The sequence below is a fragment of the Alosa alosa genome, chromosome 7, assembly GCF_017589495.1.
Source record: "Alosa alosa isolate M-15738 ecotype Scorff River chromosome 7, AALO_Geno_1.1, whole genome shotgun sequence".
Taxonomy (NCBI): Eukaryota; Metazoa; Chordata; class Actinopteri; order Clupeiformes; family Clupeidae; genus Alosa; species Alosa alosa.
The window spans coordinates 2427870-2441427 of NC_063195.1; the positions used below are offsets into that span (position 1 = coordinate 2427870).

Below are 13558 nucleotides of genomic sequence, written 5' to 3' on the forward strand. Positions count from 1 at the left end.
CATGAAGAGCATTTTTTTCTATGCACAAAGTGCAACAAAAGTGCTTCACACACAAGACACAAATAAACAAATAACAAAAATAAAAAAAACAACGGAGCGGCGTAATCGCCAGCGTACCCGTGACACGTGAAACACACAAGACGGAAAATAAACAAACAAACAAACAAACAAAAAAATAACAAATAATAAAATAAATAATGAATAAGACATTTTAAAAAGAAAACTCATGTTTGCATCTAGTTAACCGGCTGAATAGTCCAAGGGCAATGATGATGGAGCACATGTCTAACCCGAAGGATTTAACATCATCCTGGCAGTCTGGAGAGCACTGGAAGCAATGAACAGTCTGAAGTCTTGGGTGATCAGCAACTCGGTGGACATTGACAGTGACCGTCTGTTGTTTTAGTGAGATCGCTGTCGTCAGAGTTCTTCAACACAAGCACACAAGTGCTTCTAACGTTAACATAACGTTAACATAACGTTACTTAATCCAGACTCCAGGCAGCAGAGCATGGCAGCCCGCAGGTCAGCAGTCCAGTGGTCTCTCACAGAGGTCCACCACAATAGTCTTTCTTTTCGAAGTGCAGCGCCGTTCACGGATGGAGTATATCAGAGGCCCAGGACAAAAGCTAACGTTTTGGACTTTAACGTTAATGGACTTTAACGTTAACGTCACACCATCAGCCGACTTGTCAGCAGAAAAAAGGACTAAGAATAACAAATAAATAGAGAATACATTTAACTAGACAAAAAAAATACAAATAAATAAAAAAAAATAAACAGAACATTGCATAAAAACAAACAAAAAAGACGGAGCGGTGTGTTTCGCCAGCGTCCCTGTAACCTAGCAACGTCCATGCATGCACTTTCTCTCTCACACACACACACACTCTACTAGTAAATACTTTTGTCCTTGTGTCCTTGTTAATGGCCTCTGATTCAACTTTTTGAACTCTGATTGAACTTTGTTTCTTTTGAAGAATTTTGTGCACATCTTTAATGAATTATATGGAGTCACACACACACACACACACACACACACACACACACACACACACACACACACACACACACACACACATATCCACACACACACACATATATCCACACACACACACATATATCCACACACACACACACAGGAGATTAGTATGTGGGTGCACATCCTCCTCTAATAACGAAATGCCAGAATCTGCATTTAAATGAAAACAAAAGGCCTTCCACTCCTCCTCTCCTTCCCTCCTCTCCTTCCTCTCTCTTCCACTCCTCTTTCCTCTCCTCTGCTCCCTCATCCCACTCTCTCTCCTCATCTCTCATCCCACTCTCTCTGTCTCTCTCCTCTTTATCTGTCTCTCTTCTCTATCTGTCTCTCCTCTCCTCCCTCATCCCACTCTCTCTGTCTCTCTCTCCTCTCTGTCTCTCTCTGTCAAATTCAAATTCAAAAAAGCATGACTGTATGGGAACAGTGTTGCCAAAGCTGTTGTTACATACAACATAACAAACAAGAACATAAGACCATATACAAAAAACAAAAACAGAAAATACATAAGAGGTGGTACATCAGTGTGGGGTGGACATAAAAGATCTCAAATTAACAGCAGTAAAGAACAAGAGTAATACTGTAATAGAGTGATGTGAAGTGTGTGTGTGTGTGTGTGTGTGTGTGTGTGTGTGTGTATACGTGTGTGTATGTGTGCATACTTGTGTGTGTGTGTGTGTGTGTCACAGACACACATATGTTTTAGTCCCTCAGATCCTCACATTTCAAGATAAATTGTGCTGCTAAGGCAGCAGAGGGCCCTTCACCAAGAAGATTGTCAAAATCTTGAAAGTGTGGGATAACTATTTGGAATTTGGGGAAGAATGTCTGTCTTACATTTTTATATTTTTCACAGTGAAGAAAGAAGTGCTCCTCTGTCTCAACTATCTCTGCCTGACAGTGACCACATATTCTTTGTTCTCTTGGCAGCCAGGTTTTCCTGTGCCTGCCTGTTTCTATCGCTAGATTGTGGTCACTGAGCCTGTATTTGGTCAGGACTTGCCTCGGTTTCTCTCTCCTCTCCCTCTCTCTCTGTCTCTCCTCTCCTCCCTCATCCCTCTCTCCTCTCTCTCTTCCCACTATCTCTCTGTCTCTCCTCTCCTCCCTCATCCTCTCTCTCTCTCCTCTCTCTTCCCACTATCTCTCCTCTCTCTCTCTCTCTCTGTCTCTCCTCTCTCCTCTCTCTCTCTCCTCTCTCTTCCCACTATCTCTCTCTCTCTCTCTGTCTCTCCTCTCCTCCCTCATCCCTCTCTCTCCTCCTCCTCCCTCATCCCTCTCTCCTCTCTCTTCCCACTATCTCTCTCTCTCTCTGTCTCTCCTCTCCTCCCTCATCCCTCTCTCCTGTCTCTCCTCTCCTCCCTCATCCTCTCTCTCCTCCTCTCCTCCCTCATCCTCTCTCTCCTCTCCTCCCTCATCCCTCTCTCTCTCCTCTCTCTTCCCACTATCTCTCCTCTCTCCTCCCTCTCTCCTCTCCTCTCCTCCCTCATCCCTCTCTCTCTCTCCTCTCTCTCCTCTCCTCCTCCCTCTCCTCTCTCTCCTCTCTCTCTCTGTCTCTCCTCTCCTCCCTCATCCCTCTCTCCTCTCTCTTCCCACTATCTCTCTCTCTCTCTCCTCATCCTCTCTCTCCTCTCTCCTCCCTCATCCCTCTCTCTCCTCTCTCTTCCCACTATCTCTCCTCTCTCCTCCCTCTCTCTCTCCCTCTCTCTCTCTCTCTCTCTCCTCCCTCTTCCCGCTCTTTCTCTGTCCCCCTCACTTCTCTCTATCACTGTGTTTTTATCATTATCAGTAATGTTCTGACATTTTCAGTTCTCTGTGTGTCTGTTTACATATCTTTATTTTATGTTTATGTCCGTGTGTATTTGCGTGTTTGTGTGTGTTTATGTTGGTTTGGCATTGATATCCACCCCAGCTAGAGACCTTTTTGTTTAGCACACACACACACGCGCACATAGAAAGTATATGGTCTTTGACCCGTCATCACTAATGAGTGTGAAAGCTGACATTTCAGGTTCTGACACGCGCGCACACGCGCACACACACACACACACACACACACACACACACACACACACACAGAGACAGTGCATCTCTGTGCTGAAATTACACACACACACACACACACACACACACACACACACACACAGTGCATTCCTGTGATGAAACTAATGAGCTGTAAGTAACAGACTGTCTAACCTACTAAAATAAACAAGCACATGCATGCTCACACACACACACACACAAACAAACACACAAATCCGGCTATGAACATCATAGTGAACAAGACAACACAGAGCGGATGCTGTTGATATAGCAGCTACAATATGTGTGTGTGCAATAAACACACACACACACACACACAAACACAGGCACGCACACACACACACACACACACACACACACAATTACTTGGCTGATTGCCCATCCGGTATCCGGTAATTAGGCCATGAGTGCACACACACACACACACACACTCACACACACACACACTCTGCAGTGGCTGGTTTGAGCAGGTGTGCATGACTCCTAGAGAAGGAATAATAGCACAGTGGTTCTAATCACAATCATCTCAGTGAAGACACACACACACTCATGCACACACACACAATCATCTCTGTGAACCAGTCAATACACACACACACACACACACATACAATCATCTCAGTGAGCCAGTTACGGCACTCACTCACACACACACACACACACAGATACACACACATATAGATAGAGAGAGAGAGAGACTAACACATTTCTGTGAGCTTGTGAAAGCAGCTACTGCAAATATGAACTTCGCCCCACACACACACACTCAAACAGTGAGGAAGAAACTAAGAAACACATCTCTGTGAAGGCAACCATAGGCAATATGAACTATATTATATATATCACTCATGCTAATGCATCTCTCCACCTCATTGCGGAGTGCCTAAAACCCCCCTTAGCTGTTGTAGAATCAGACTCGAGTGGCTTATTGCTTTTCTGAAACTTACTATAAATACCTGGCAAAGTTTCATAAAGTAAAGGCACAGCAACTAGAAATATAACGAGTTATTCCTAGATAATCATTCTTCCACAGTCTCATTCCGCAATCTCATTCCGCAATCTCATTCCTCGTCCTCGTCCTCAGTCTCATTCCTCGTCCTCGTCCTCAGTCTCATTCCGCAGTCTCATTCCTCAGCAGTCTCATTCAAGTAGTGTCTCATTCCACAGCAGTCTCAGCAGTCTCATTCTCAGCAGTCTCTCACATTCCTCAGCAGTCTTTTCCCAGTCTCATTCCACTTCCTCATCTTATTCGCAGCAGTCTCATTTCGCAATTCATTTCGTAGGTCTCATTCTAGTCTCATTCCGCAGTCTCATTCCTCAGCAGTCTCATTCCGCAGTCTCATTCCACAGCAGTCTCAGCAGTCTCATTCCTCAGCAGTCTCTCATTCCTCAGCAGTCTCATTCCGCAGTCTCATTCCACTTCCTCAATCTCATTCCGCAGCAGTCTCATTCCGCAGCAGTCTCATTCCGCAGCAGTCTCATTCCGCAGTCTCATTCCACTTCCTCAATCTCATTCCCAAGTAGCAGTCTCATTCAAGCAGCAGTCTCAGTTTATTCCTCAGCAGTCTCATTCTCAGCAGTTCATATTCCACAGCAGTCTCTATCCACAGCAGTCTCATTCCACTTCCTCAATCTCATTTTAGCAGTCTCATTCCAGAATCTCATTCTATCTCTCATTCCCTCAATCTGCAGTCCACAGCAGTTGCAGTCTTATTCTCCACTTCCTCAATCTCATTCCAAGAGGCAGTCTCATTCACAGTTCATTCCCTCAATCTCATTCCACAGCAGTCTCATTCCACTTCCTCAATCTCATTCCACAGCAGTCTCATTCCGCAGTCTCATTCCACTTCCTCAATCTCATTCCACAGCAGTCTCATTCCACTTCCTCAATCTCATTCCTCAGCAGTCTCTCATTCCACAGCAGTCTCAGCAGTCTCTCATTCCTCAGCCGTCTCTCATTCCACAGCAGTCTCATTCCGCAGTCTCATTCCACTTCCTCAATCTCATTCCGCAGCAGTCTCATTCCACTTCCCACTTCCACAGTCTCATTCAGCAGTCTCATTCCACTTCCTCAATCTCATTCCACAGCAGTCTCATTAGCCACGTCTATTCCGATTACAAACTGATAACGGCTCAATTGGAATAAAAATGGTCATATAAACACCTCAGAATTTTAAATATTTAAATTCAAAAGAATCATTGAATAATCAGCATTAGTGACATTAAAGTTCAAAGACTCTTTTATTATTATTTTTTACTGTTTAAATAATTGCTATAATAATCTATGATATGACCTAATATGCTGAGGAAATCAATTCAAAAGTGCTTAGGGAAGAAGTTTTTTTTCACATACAAGGCATTTCAGGCTACATATATATAACCTAAGGGACACAATGAAAATAAATGAACACTCCCCTCAATGTCAACACTTATTTCTTTGCATTGATGTGCGACTACAGAGTTGATGAACTCCGGTGATATGCAAATCCTTGCTGCAGACATTGCAGAGGACTTTATTTTCAACACTTTATTTTTTATCAACACCATCAGGCCATTTTTTAAAGTAAATGTTCCAATCAATGATCCAGGCATGCGTTTTTCTTCTCTCTCTTTCATTTTACAGTCTAATTTTTACTGACTAGAACGGCTAAAGGGGTCAAAAAGGTCATACAGAATAGATTAATCTGCACTAATTCTTTTAATCACTTATTTTTTTCTCAAATTAATTAATCGAAATGAATCAGTTATTTTGACAGCCCTAATCGAATTATAACTGTGAAGTCAGCTGTCTATATCCTGGCAACGACGTGCTGTGTTGCCATCCGAAACGTCTATAGCTGGTACCTTGATGCCTGCTACATCCAGTGACTCTTTGGACAGTTGCCATCCGAAACGTCTATACTGTAGCTGGTACCTTGATGCCTGTGTCTGGTGCGTGTGTGTGTGTGTGTGTGTGTGTGTGTGTGTGTGTGTGTGATGCCTGCTACATCCAGTGACTCTTTGGACAGTTGAAAGATGCGAAGCAGCAGCCTTCCATTTCGGACAGGCCCAGGGTGTGTGTTTTTTAATGCCCTTTTGCATCCACATTGGCATTGTAGTTGCTCCATGTCGTTCTTCACGGTGTAGTTTTTGGTGCGTTTTCTGTTTGTGTTTCTGTGCCGTCCTTAGTCAAAAAGATGGCTAACCTTTTTGTCCTCTTTCACTGCTGTTTCTTTGGCTAGTTGCCATGTCTAAAACCCCCACACACACACACACAGTCTGGTGCTAAGGGCAGCATTTGAATAAGTTGTGGATGCTTCTGGCCTGTTTTCCTTCTTTTTCTTGGATTTATGTGCATGTCTGTGCGTGCATGTGTGTTTGTGTGTGTGTGAGTGTGTATGTCTGTGCGTGCATGCGTGTGTGTGTGTGTGAGTGATTGTACATGTCTGTCGCGGTAAATGCGTTTTTGTGTGTGAGTGTGTATGTATTATTATTGATGATGGGTGTGTGTGTATGTTATTGATGTGCATGATAGTGTCTTGAAAGAGGGAGAACTATTGTATTGTGTACCTACACGGGCAGTAATATAAGGCGTCAGAAAAAACAGAAGCACTGAAACACACACACTCTAATACACAGAACACACAGAACACACACACTCTTATACACAGAACACACACACACACTCTTATACACAGAACACACACACACTCTTATACACAGAACACACACACACATAATACACAGAACACACACACACTCTAATACACAGAACACACACACACACACTCTTATACACAGAACACACACACACTCTTATACACAGAACACACACACTCTTATACACAGAACACACACACTCTAATACACAGAACACACACACACTCTTAAACACAGAAGAAGCCAACATTTCTCCTCCTCCATTTCTCCATGATGTTAACTCGTCTCTCCTTCTCCTCCTCCTCCTCCTCCTCCTCCAGTGCAGTATGAATGATGTTAACATGTCTCTCCTCCTCCTCCTCCTCCTCCTCCAGTGCAGTATGAATGATGTTAACATGTCTCTCCTCCTCCTCCAGTGCAGTATGAATGATGTTAACATGTCTCTCCTCCTCCTCCAGTGCAGTATGAATGATGTTAACATGTCTCTCCTCCTCCGGCAGTGGGAGTATGAATGATGTTAACACGTCTCTCCTTCTCCTCCTCCTCTCTCTTCTCCTCCTCCTCCTCCTCCAGGCCAGTGGGGCGGTGGGCAGTGGGAGTATGAACCTGCTGGAGACGGACTTCTCGCGCAGCCTGCAGGAGATGGTGGAGCTGCACCTGTTCCACCAGAAGAGCATCCCAGTTCCTCCAGGGGCCGTCAACCTGAGGCTGTTCAGCAGGGCAGACCACTGTGTAGCACGCACACACACACACACACACAGTGAAGCTGCACCTGTTCCACCAGAAGAGCATCCCCAGCGTTCTCAGGGGCGTCACCCTCGAGCTGTTCAGCAGGCAGACCACTGTGTAGCACGCACACACACACACACACACACACACACACACACAGTGAAGCTGCACCTGTTCCACCAGAAGAGCATCCCAGCGTTCCTCAGCGCCGTCACCCTCGAGCTGTTCAGCAGGAAGACCACTGTGTAGCACGCACACACACACACACACACACACACACACACACACGGTGAAGCTGCACCTGTTCCACCAGAAGAGCATCCCAGCATTCCTCAGCCACCCACCCTCAGAGCTGTTCGGCAGCACGGAACACACACACACCACACACACACACACACACACACACACACACACACACACACACACACACACACACACACACACACACAGTGAAGCTGCACCTGTTCCACCAGAAGAGCATCCCAGCATTCCTCAGTCGCCGTCCCCCTCGAGCTGTTCAGCAGGAAGACCACTGTGTAGCACACACACACACACACACACACACACACACACACACACACACACACACACACACACACACACACACAGTGAAGCTGCACCTGGGTCCACCAGAAGAGCATCCCAGCATTCTGTTCAGCAGGAAGACCACTGTGTAGCACACCACACACACACACACACACACACAGTGAAGCTGCACCTGGTCCACCAGAAGAGCATCCCAGCATTCCTCAGCGCCGTCACCCTCGAGCTGTTCAGCAGGAAGACCACTGTGTAGCACACACACACGCACACACACACACAGTGGAGCTGCACCTGTTCCACCAGAAGAGCATCCCAGCGTTCCTCAGCGCCGTCACCCTCGAGCTGTTCAGCAGGCAGACCACTGTGTAGCACACACACACACACACACACACACACAGTGGAGCTGCACCTGTTACATTATTTTTGTGTTTTATTGAGTCATGTTTTTCTTTCCCTCTTTAATTAGTATGATGAGACTTTGTGTGTGTGTGTGTTTGTGAGGGTAGGGGGGCAGTGAGTGTGAGTGAGTTTGTTTTAAGTAGCAGTAGGTGGGTGTGTGTGAGAGAGAGTTTGTAGGACTTCATAGACTTGTCAACATGAACTGGAGTCTGTTGTTTTGACTGGAGTCCATTTAAAATCAGGACAATAAAATCAAATGACCAAGACAACCTTGAGTACAATCATTTGGGCATACTCTCCAGTGGTGTCTGGTGTGTGTGAGCGCTGTGTGTGCGCGTGCGTGCGTGCGTGAGTGAGTGTCTGGTGTGCGTGTGTCAGGCTTCCCACACGTCATGGAATGTCTGGAACATCATGGAGTTTTGGAAAGCCTATTCCAGACATGAAAAGTCAGGGAATTTTACATTTTGGGGCAAAGTCATTTAATATCACCACCACAGAGTTACCGCAGGTGGTTAGGATTCATTCATAATGGACAGACACTTGGCCCCTGGGCATCTCAAAGAGAACATTTACATGTATTCATTTACAGTAGCAGACACTTGTCATCCAAAGTGACTTACATACCGTATGTCAATTCTATTACAAGGGACTAGACTGACTCCAGAGCAACTTTGACAGCCATATGTTTAATTATTATATGATTTAAAAAACTCATTTTTAAAGCCAAGTTAGATTCAGAATTTTGTCTTTTTTGGTGGGAGGGGGGTGGCCCATATCAAATTCTGCTTAGGGCCCCATAAGGGCTTGGGCCAGCACTGCGCAGAAGTTGTTCCTGTTGTAGCTTGTGTAGCCGGCGCAGTCTGTACCTCGCCGACTACTGCGTTGTGTTCAGGTGCACTGATGACAGGACGCTGACATTCCTTTAGGCACTTTATTCTGAAGAAATCAAACAAGAGCACGGATGTGGTTTTTCTCCATACATATAAACAGTAGCCTCCCCTCAGTCAATGGTAAACAGACTGACCGTTGAATTGCATTCATTCAAAAAGCATAAAACAAAATACAATAAAGAATCACTATGGAAAATAAATGTTCGCATTAGGCTGTTTTTTCTCCGATCACATTGCATGTTCTCCTTAGGAAATATATCTTAAACCTAACCCATTCACACACAGGTTACAACATAAATACATACAGGACTAAACCCCAATTATCAGATCTTCTAACATAATACATGTAAATGAACATCACATTTGCTAAACATGGTAATGGGAGTACATACCTGAAGAAATCAAACAAGAGCACGGATGTGGTTTTTCTCCATACATATAAACAGTAGCCTATACAAAGAAGAGAAAAGCTGAAGCATATAGGCTATCCTGCATGAAGACAAAATGGCGAAAGCTAACGACACACACACGCATAAAACAACGTGGTTAGCTAGTTAACTATTTCAAACATCTCATTATTCACTTCGGATATACATTAAGGAACACAAAACCACTCATCCCATATGCCCTTGCAATAATATACATGAAGAAATCATAACCTGTGCTTGAGCTGACGGTAAAACACATTAATTCTGTCTTAATGATCACATCTCATAATACGTACCTCCCCTCAGTCAATGGTAAACAGACTGACGAGAAAACGCGATGTCATTCACTCAATACACTCTTCCCACAGAGGGCGCTGTTACACAAAATAATATAACTCCCAATACCAAAGCTAATTTTATACAAGGCAGAACAAGGATTTTGGAGAAATAAAACATATTGACCTGAACCAAACACAATTGAAAAACAAAAAAAAGACTTACACATTTTCTTATATCTGTTACATTCACCCTCTTTAATTTCACCAAAACCTGAACACAGAGGGTTAATTTACTAGGAATAAATCATTAATACAAAACATAATGTTCACATTCACATGGTCCAAAGTAACCCTGGAAATCTAATTCCTCACACAGCATATCAAGCTACTTACGAGGTAAGTTCAAAGAAAACAGCAGTTGATCAGGCTACTATCTCTTTTAGTAAATATGGTGCCTTTTACACCATATACAGTCATGGCACTCTCCCTACCGATATGAACACCCTATCAGAATGTATGCACTAAACAAAAACTTCACACAATACTCTAATTCATCACTCTGTCTAAAATAGGCTGAGCAAAGACAGTGATCTTCTATTGACCCCTTCAACAAAACCCTTGGTGAGTGGTTTTTGCACCATGTTCTCTATCAAGCGATTGACTGCCTTAACAACCCTACCGGTACGTGTCCTGACCACCTGTCGCTCAGGCCCTTGTGCCTGTGTGGGTGTCTGACTATCAGTCATTGTAACAGGTGAGGTGATGTTTGGGGATTCTGTCTCACCTAAGTCAGGAGCTGCAGTCAGACAGTCAGAGTCAGTCAGGTGTGAGTCAGGGGGCACACTGGAACCAGGTAAGTCTCTCACAGGTGAGTATTCATTTTCCCCTTGACCTCTGACCTCATCAGACTGGGTTCTCGTCGATGTCCGTTGAACAAAGTCTCTGGACAGGGAGTGGGGTATCTTATTCTCCATTTCAGACTCATCAGCTTCCTCCATAAACTCAGACTCGACATCAGATGACGTGTTTAACCACGAGCAGGTACGGTCCTCAGAAGCGTCTACTGCCAGGCCACTCAAGGCATCGACAGAGGAAGGCTGGAACACACTGACCACATCCGAGGCATCTTCATCCAGCACCTCTCCGCTTTTTTCTGGGACCGGTAAGAAGCTCACGTCCAACATTAGATTCCGATGAACGACTTTGGTTTTCCCACGCTCATCCCTGACTTTGTAAACGTGAGTCTGAGGGTTCCGGTCTATGATGGTATACATGGTGGGCTCCCACTTGTCCGCTAGCTTCCTCTTCCCTCTTTCCGCTTTTATTGGCAAGCAAAACTCGGTATAGCGTTCAAGTGGGTTCCCATTACTCTCTTGTTATAGCCATCAGCCTGATGTTGCTGTTCTTTCCTCACATGCTGTTGAGCTATGCCATCAGCTTCTCTGCATAAGTCTTATAATTCACCACGACTGGATCCTTCAAGACCTGTTCGAAAACCATATCTACCGGGATACGCAAAGGTCAAAGTCTGTATCTGTTGGGCCCAGTGTTGTTTGGCTGCCAGCGGTAGGGCACACAACATACTGCCAAGCGTCCTGTTGAACCTTTCGGTTTGCCCATTTCCCATGGGATGGTATGCTGTGGTGTGTGTTTTCGTAATTCCTGTGAGGCTGAGGAGTTCGGATATAAGTTTACTTTCAAAATTGGATCCCTGATCGGAATGTTATCCCATAACTTCTTCGCTATTTGCTTTGCAGTTTGGTTGACGCAGGGGAACGCATGAGCCAATTTTGTGAAGTGGTCGGTTATGACCAATACATCCACTGATCTTTGCTTACCGTCCTCAGCACTCCAAAAATCAATGCACACCAGTTCCATGGGTGCCGAAGTGCGAATGCTCTCCAAGGGAGCTCGAGCAGCTGGTTCAGGGGTTTTTGCAAGGATACAGTGTTGGCAGCATTTCACATATTCCTTGATGTCTCTTCCCATTTATGGCCAGAAGAAGGCCGTCGGTGAGGGTTTGCCGTTCTAGCCTGCCCTTGATGTCCAGCGCAGGTCATGCACACCAGCGAGAGCCTTGGCCTTCAAGCTAACAGGCAGCCTAACTGATACCTCTTCTCTCTGCTCAATGGGTCTTTGGTTTACCCTATATAAGACTCCCCCAGGACTTTAGATGATGCCACTGTTTGCACAGTGTCTGGGCCAGTAGGAGCTAACCTACTTCTCGTCGCCTGGGTGGTGGCTCACCCCTCTGAGCGTGGGCAGGGCCTCCCTGATAACTGGATCGTTTCCTGGCTGTGCCTTAGCTCGCCCGATAGAGAGGCCTGGAGGTGCATCCTGTTCTGGGGGCACCGCCTGGGAAGAAGCGTTGAGAAACTGTGTTGCTCTTATCTCTGCTCCCCTTTCCACTCACGTGAGCTTCACAAGTAGATCTCACATGCGAAGGGGTTCTTGACTGCCAGCCAGCCTGTCGAGTGGTGCCCATGGTTACACAACAGCTACCATCGTGTGCCTGGGACACTGGATCTTGCACCAAAAGAGATCCTGGACTTTCTCCTCCTTGGTTCCCTCTGCTTCAGCCAAAAGACTTTTATACGGCTCGCTGATCAACAACCTCTGACTCACTGACTTAGCAAAAGGATCTCTACTTAGGGCATCTGCCACGATGTTCTTTACCCCAGGGATGTGTTTGATACTGAAAGTGTATGGGGAAAGTTTTGCCACCCACCTTTGTTCACAAGCGTCAAGTTTTGGTTTGGTCATTATATAATTTAAAGATTATTGTCGGTCCACACTGTAAAAGTGTGGCCCTTCAACCAATGGCTGAACTTTTCACAAACACTCCATTTGGCGCCAAAATTCTGAGGGCGGTGGGCAGTATACCTCTTTTGTGAGCTAGTGAGGGTCTTGCTGGCAAAGGCGATCGGGCGTGCCTTCGTTTCTCCTTCTGGTATCTGGGACAGAACTGCCCCAAGACCATCAAGAGATGCGTCAATGGACAGAACCAAGGGCTTAGAGAAATCTGGATGGGTGAGGACTGCACAGTTCAGGAGCTTCTCCTTAAAGCTGGCGAAGGCAGAGTCGCAGTCAAGGGTCCAGTCTGCAGGTTTGAGCTTTCTGTAGACTCCTGGATTCTGACTGTACTTTCCAGCCTTTCCTCTCCGTTTCTGGCCAGCTGTGAGGGCAAACAGGGGTTTCGCGATGGAGGAGCAATTTGGTATAAAATGCTGATAATAAAATACCATCCCCAGGAACGACTTGACACTGTGGACTGAAGGAGTGCAGCTATCATCTTCCATCAAGTCCCTCTTCGTCATTTTGGCGATGACCTCAACCTTCTCCGGGTCAACAGCAACACCGTCACCGTCAACAATGTGTCCGAGGAACTTCACAGACTTCCGCAACAGATGGCACTTTTTCGGACTCAACTTCAGGTTGTGCTCCTGCAGCCTCTGAAAAACAACTTCCAACCTGCTGAGGGCCTGCTGTTCATTGGGGGCAAAAAATCAGGAGATCATCTAAATAGCACAGAAGACTGCTGAAGTTAAGATCACCAAAGATACTCAGCATCAT

At 45.5% G+C, this 13558-nt stretch overlaps 1 protein-coding gene across 1 annotated transcript in view; it reads left to right on the top strand.

The window, feature by feature from the left end:
• mad1l1 (mitotic arrest deficient 1 like 1) overlaps positions 1–8658 on the top strand; it is a 51837-nt gene extending 43179 nt beyond the window's left edge. The window contains exons 18-19 of the mRNA XM_048247806.1: positions 7292–7399; positions 8297–8658. Coding sequence (XP_048103763.1) covers positions 7292–7399; positions 8297–8359 — 171 coding nt within the window. The 3' untranslated portion in view covers positions 8360–8658. The remainder of the gene's footprint in view (positions 1–7291; positions 7400–8296) is intronic.
• Positions 8659–13558: the final 4900 nt, after the last annotated feature.